At 52.6% G+C, this 6,952-nt stretch overlaps 1 protein-coding gene across 1 annotated transcript in view; it reads right to left on the reverse strand.

Moving 5' to 3' along the window:
• Positions 1-5,646, reverse strand: part of TRPM2 (transient receptor potential cation channel subfamily M member 2) — a 45,616-nt gene extending 39,970 nt beyond the window's left edge. The window contains exons 1-3 of the mRNA XM_007452492.1: positions 5,473-5,646; positions 4,595-4,683; positions 292-460 (exon numbers count right to left, since the gene is read on the reverse strand). Coding sequence (XP_007452554.1) covers positions 292-460; positions 4,595-4,683; positions 5,473-5,646 — 432 coding nt within the window. The remainder of the gene's footprint in view (positions 1-291; positions 461-4,594; positions 4,684-5,472) is intronic.
• Positions 5,647-6,952: the final 1,306 nt, after the last annotated feature.

Consider the following 6,952-nt stretch of genomic DNA (forward strand, 5'->3'; position numbering starts at 1 on the left):
CCCCCCCCCCGCCCCCGCTGCCCACTCCCTCCGGGCAGTGACAAAAGCCATCCGGGCCACCCTGCCCACACCCTGCAGAGCACCAGCAGTGGCCCCGCCTGCTCCCTAGGGCACCGAGTGTCTACCGTTTGCCATGAGAGCCCCACCCACTCCGCCCTCAGCGCTGGGCAGGTGGGCTCCGCCCTGGGTTTCCGCCAGCCTCCCACTCCCACCCCAGGGAGTCCCAGCCACCTCGGTCACCCACAGTGGGCTCTGGTCCACAGTAATAGCAACGGAGTCATGGAAACCAACCTTTCCCACCTTCTGGCCCAAGCCCGTGAAGACGATGTCACCAAAGGCGTCTGTTGGCATCTCCTGGACATGCTTTTTCGGGTCCCACTCCTTGCCCTGGAAGGCATGGGGCCTGGTGGCCTCCTCCAAGTGCTGTTCACGCGTGTAGCCGCACTCACACACCACCTTCCTGCAAAGCCACTTGGTCACCAGGGGTGACCAGCGCCTGCCCCCGCCCCACTGCGGGTGTCAGAGGAGGCCCAGAGCGGTCAGGACTGGCGGCCCAGCAGGGTGAACGAGGCGCCCCAGCTGAGAGCCGGTGGAGACACACAATCGTCAAACTTCTAAAAACTAAAGACAAAGACAAAAATCTTGAAAGTCGGAAATGACACCTTACCTATTAGGGGAAAATAATTCCAACAACTGACTTTGAATCAGAGCCAGAAACAAGTGCCAGAAAGAAGTGACACAACATTTTTCAAAAAACTACCAACCCAGAATTCTACATCCAGCCAAAATATCCTTCACATATAAAAGGGACGTCAAGACATTCTCAGATGAAAGGAAACTAGGGAATTTGTCACCAACAGAACTACCCCAAAAAGGTTGGCTAGAGCAGGGTCTCTAAACAGAAACAAAATGTTAAAAGAAGGAATTTTGGAATAGTAAAAAGGCAGAATGAACAATGGAAAGAGCAAAAGTATGGGTGGATGGAGCACATTTTCCTCTTGAATTTTCTGAAGCATGTGTGACGGCTGAAGGAAAACTGCACCACGATCTAACATAATTCTCAGTGCATGCGGACGAAATTTTGTAAATAATTATATTATAAACGGGGAAGGGCAAAGTGTTGTAAAAGGTGGGACTGTTTCTATACCTCATTCAACTTGGGAAATGTCAACACCAGGAGACTCTGATGAGTTTTGGATACATCAGTAGGTAAGTAGATGTCAGTAACATGCGATGAGTCATGGATATATAACGTACTGCCTGGAACAGCCACTAAAAAAAAAAAGCTATGCAAAGAGATACGGTCAAAAAGAGCGTAGATAAATCAAAATGGAACTCTAAGAATTATTCAAGTAACTCACAGAAAGGCAGGAAAAGAAAAACAGAGAGAAATGTAAACAAGAAGATACAGTGGCAGACTTAAGTCCTAATATATCAACAGTCACGTTAAATGTAACATTCTAAATACACTGATCAAAAAAATCAGAGACTGGCAGAGTAGGTAAAAAAAAAAAAATAAGACCCAATATTTGCTGTAGTGGAATAACTGAGGACATGGAAAGGAGATGTGACCCATGAGCCCCCCCACAACAAACTGGGGGCATGCGAATAAGCCAGAACTGTGAACAGTCCTGAATGCTTTGAGCCCCCCCGCCCTGGCAAACCAGGGGCCTGCGAAAAAGCATTGAGTGCTTTGGGCGCTGATCCATGAGAATGTCCTCAGTGTAATCAGTGTGGTGGGAACACAAGGCAATGTCCTTGTGCACCTTCAGTATAATCAAAATAATGGTGGGAACTTTGTGCTGCTTTTGCGCTCAAGGGCGGAGCACGGCATGTTTTCAAGAAAGCCCATTATCGCTTGTATAATCAATAGAAACATAGGTTGCTGCTTTGGCATTTCTGAAGTGTTAAGAAAACAAGTCTTAAAACGTTAACATAGATAATGCTTTAATAAAAGCTACCACAGCAGGACAGACGGCGCTGTTTTGCCTGAGCGAGCGGCAGCCCTCTACTGCTGTGCTTCGGCACAATTCGTCTCGCGTGATGAGCTTACTTTCGGCCCTGTCATAAGATAAACTACAACAATTTGCCGTCCACAAAAACCTCACTACAAATATTGTGATGGAGGCCACTTTGCTCCTCGGCAGCAGACGGGAGGCAACTACCAACACACACCACTCGAATGGATGTCAAAGGCATTCCTCTGAGTGCAAAAAGCCAATCTCAACAGATCACACTGTATACGGCTCCATTTATATGACATTCTGGAAAGGAAGCGGTCCTAGGGATGAGAGCAGATGAGTGGTTGCCAGGGGTTACAGATGGTGGGTAAGAGGAGGTGACCGTGTAACCACTGGTGGAACCATGGGATCTGCCTGTAGTATCTTTGAAAACTTCCTATACATATATAGTTATTTCAAAAGAAAAAGGTTTAAAAAGCACACAGTGCAGGCTCCAAGCAGAAACTTCTGGACACAGGGCTAGCACGATACACGTGGTCCCCCAAAGAGAACGCCCGGCTACCCCTTTTCAACTGTCACCTCCTCTCTTGCCTGCTTTGTCTTTGTGGGTTGAAATCGTTTTATTCCTTTACGGCTGTTATTTGGGGTTGTAGGAGAGAGAGAGAAGACAGCAACCGTGTTCTTTACAGCTTGTTTAATCGAAATCTACACATTTTTTCAGAGTCCTGCTTTTGCTAGTAACAAGTGACCTAGAAGACTAGATATAGATAAGACCAAACCAAAAAAAGTCCCAAAGCAGGTGAAACCTGAGCCGATGACATGGGGGAAACACAACTGGACTCAGAGAGAAAACAAGTTTCCCTGCGGCTTACAGAGTGTTTGTCTATAGGGGCTTCTGACTCTCAACTTCTCAATCATTAAATGGGAAAAATAATGCATTGTCTGACCTCGAGCTTGCAAAACTTGTGAGGGCCAAATGAGGTTCTAGATGGGAAATAATTTATAAAATTCGTGCAGGTTAACTAACCATGTGGAGAACCAAGGACGGTAAGAGGCCCACGGCCCACCCTGTACCCCAGTCTCCTGGGCTCACTTGGGTGCCCTTTCTCCACCCACAAGGCACGTCCCTGGCTACCCGTGGTCCCACTGCTCAGGCCGGGGCCCCCAGGGCTGGGAGCACAGGGCCAGCCATGAGGAACTCCCAGCACGCCCCGTACACCTTCCTCTATGACCCCTAGGGACTCAAGTCCCTCGCAGACTCTCAGGGCTCTCTCTGAGCACCTCGTGTAAGCTCCTCCATTTACGGGGGAGAGAGCCGGGTCCGAGGCGGGGAAGAGGGCCATCAGGACAAAGACCACTTTTATGATGATCTGGAGCCAGACGTGCATGAGCACCGACGGTGACGCTGTTCCCGGGGTCCTGGGATGTGCCCAGGGTGTTATCACAAAAAGTGCCCCGTTTGGGAGTTCACGCTCCAGCTTGCCCCAAGGCTACCCAAAACTTTCTCATAGGTTCTAACAGTTATCCTAGAAACAGACCCTTTCCCTCCTCTCTCTCTACTTTTCTTTCTTTTTTTTTTTTTTTTTTTTTTTGGCGGTACGCGGGCCTCTCACTGTTGCGGCCTCTCCCGCTGTGGAGCACAGGCTCCGGACGCGCAGGCTCAGCGGCCATGGCTCACGGGCCCAGCCGCTCCACGGCATGTGGGATCCTCCCAGACCGGGACACGAACCCGTGTTCCCTGCATCGGCAGGTGTACTGTCAACCACTGCACCACCAGGGAAGCCCAAAACCTATTTTTAAAAACTAAAACTGGAGACCTCAGTGCAAAGCACTCTCTGCATACTGTCAGGATAATCGGTGTGAACTTGAACTCTGATTACCACCAAGTACTTTAGAGGTTGCCAGCCTTGAGGCCGTCATCTGGAGCACGGTGGCCACTTTCTCTGACGTGAGGGTCCGCTCCTACCACCACCCGGAGAGAAAGGAGGGCTCTCGTCGTCAAGGGAGCCAAGCCGGAGCGTGAACTCCCAAACGGGGCACTTTTTGTGATAACACCCTGGGCACATCCCAGGACCCCAGGAACAGCATCACCGTCGGTGATCATGCACGTCTGGTTCCAGATCATCGTCCTCTTCTATCATCCCCGCAGAGGACACCCTTCCTCCCTGTACTGTTCACAGTCTGAGCTGGATGCTGGCCATCTGTCCAGCAGGGAAGTAATAAAGTAACTCAGACACGGTCAGAGCTCAGAGAGGACCACAAAGCCACACGATTGCAGTGCCATCGGCAACTGGCATAAGACAGAAACACGGAGTGTAGTGGGGGAGAGGTTACATCCTAGGGCGTGGTCAGGGAGGGCTCCATGGCAGAGGCAGCGTCACCAGGTGACAAAGGAGTGGAAGTAAAAAAGAGCGAGGCCCATTTGTGGCACAGCACAGACAAGGGTGTGTCCAGAGCGGAAAGGCAAACACGAATCACCCTGTTTGTGGGGTACGTGGAAACACTCCGAGCATCCCAGGCCGCTACAGACACAAGGACTGTCCCCCACTGAGGCCCCCCGGTTGGCCCTGCTCTGATCAGCCATTCCACGCGGGAACAGGGAAGGGGCCGTAAACACAGAACAAGCCACTCACCCAGCATCAGACAGTTTGGAGCTTTCCACAAAGTACATGCATTCTTTCTTCTTGATATTCTCAGGAATCCATGAACTAAGGTTTCCTTGCTGAGGGTATAAAGGGCACTTTGAGATCCTGAGACAGTCAAATCAACACTCTTCCAAAGACCCCATCCCACACTTCACTCAGACCCGCCTGTGCGCCCTGGCACACTTCAGGGGTCTTTCTTCAGAGACGGGAGACCGAGCTCTCCCCATCACCTGCTGGAGGCCCTCAGGAGCAGATCGGGGAGGGAAGAGTGAGCCTGAGGAATCGCTTCCTCCTGGGCCCCAAGGAATGTTCACAGCCCTTTACAGTTTATAGGTCAATGTTGCCTATAAACTGGGAAGCACTTTGCTTCCAGGTTGTGCCCTTCCTCAGGAAAAGCGTGATGTGGTGCAAAGGCGGCCAATGAGTGTCAGGATACCTGCCTATGTGTCGTGGGACTGCGGGCTGAGACATGAGACACCCTCCTCCCACCCGACCAGGGGCTGTGACATTCAAGTGTCTCCAACACAGGCCTGCCGGGGCTTTCCGTGAAGCCAGCCCAGGACTTGGAGGGTGCCCGGGACCTTCCCTGTTGGGAGAGGACATGCAGTCACTGCACAGTGATGTGGGTGGAGGGCTTTCTGTGAGGGTGGCCCGGGACCCTGGTGCCTACCCAGCACTTTCCCAAGCAGACCAAGGACAGGAACAGTCCCCGGGCACAGACCCAGCCACCCAGCGCTCTCTCCAAGTCCCCTCCGCCAAAGGGCCTTTCTGGGCTGGAGCCCCCAGATCAGCCGGGTGTCTGCCCTCCCTGGGTGTTCACTGTACCCCACCAGGGCCCTGGCAGACCAGGCGACCCCCAGACCTACCTTTTCACAGTTGCCAAAGGGGTACTGCGACCTCCTACTCCTGCAGAGGCTGCTGTTGCTTTGCCGGAGGTTGGGGACCATGCCCAGGTCAGCCACCCTCCTGGGCTGCACCCCAAAGCCGTCCTCCTGCCTGGAGCCGGCTCCATCCCGACGCCTCAGCATCGCCGGCTCCATCCTGACAGCCCCACTTTGGCTCCGCAGAACGGGCTCTGTCCTGCTCCCTCAGAATGGGCTTTTCTCCAGCCTGCAAGGCTGAGGGGCCTGGAAGTGAAGTTGGAGGTAGATGGGACCCAGGCTGAGCAGCTGGAGCTTATCAGTCTGAGCAATTAGACATTTCAAGGAAAAGTTAACAGCAGGAGCAGAGGGGAGCTAAGCGCTGATGCAGTAAAAAGATAAGATGACCATGGTTTTCATTCTTGAGATCAAGGAGACCCCCCACAGCTGCACATGCACAGAAAAGTTCCTCAGGGGTCAGAAAGGGAGAGGGTATTAGCCCCTAATATGTCCTGTCAACCTCCCAGAGACCCTTGCACTGGAAGCCATCTTGGCTAGAAGATGTGTGCGCACACAGGGAAGGGCCCCGAGTCAGACTGGATATGGGAACAAAGCAAAATGATTGGCCAGAGGAAAACAAAGACCTGGAAAACGGCCCCCATGTAAGTGATCTAAGCCACCCCATTGCACGTGACTCTCTGAGCCCACCCGTGTGTCTATCTGCAGGTATTCTGTTCTTCATAAACTCTTTACTTGCCTCTTTACTACTTTCTGTCTCTTTGCTGATTTCTTTCTTGAAAGCAGACAGGAACCAGGGTGCTGACCCTAGCCACTAGTCCCTGGTGGTCTGGCAGTTAGGATTCGGCACACTCACCACCTTGGCCCAGGTTCAATTCCCAGTCAAGGAACCGAGATCCCACTTCAAGCTGCCACACCCCATGGCCACCCGAGGTCAGAAGCAGGCCATGGGGGATGCTGCAGTGGATCAGGGGAAATGAGTCAGATGTGTCCTCATGCAGGGCCCCATCTGCTCGCTGGTCTGTACATTTTCCTGGCTGCCCAAGCTCTAGCCCCATCGGGCCCTGGGCAGTCTGGAGGCACGTGCGCATCTCTGGGGCCCAGCCACCCACTCATAACCTCAGGTCACTGGGAAGGGCCAGAGAAAGAGCGCCATCCCCCCGCCACCACTCCTTGTGTGCCCGGTGGTGCCCAGAAGCCCCCAGAGCCGGGGGGGAACCAACCAGTCATCACACGTGGTGCTCGCGCTGGGGTCCCATCCTCCTGTTTCCAGACATGGTTCACTTTTTTTTTTTTTTTTTTTTTTTTTTTGGTTGTGCAAGGTCTTAGCTGTGGCTCGCTGGCTCATTAGTTTCAGCATGCATGTGGGATCTAGTTCCCCGACCAGGGATCAAACCTGGGTCCCCTGCATTGGGAGCGCAGAGTCTTAACCACTGCACCACCAGGGAAGTCCCATGATCCACTTCTT

This window comes from Lipotes vexillifer, unplaced genomic scaffold (assembly GCF_000442215.2).
Source record: "Lipotes vexillifer unplaced genomic scaffold, Lipotes_vexillifer_v1.1 scaffold545, whole genome shotgun sequence".
NCBI lineage: Eukaryota > Metazoa > Chordata > Mammalia > Artiodactyla > Lipotidae > Lipotes > Lipotes vexillifer.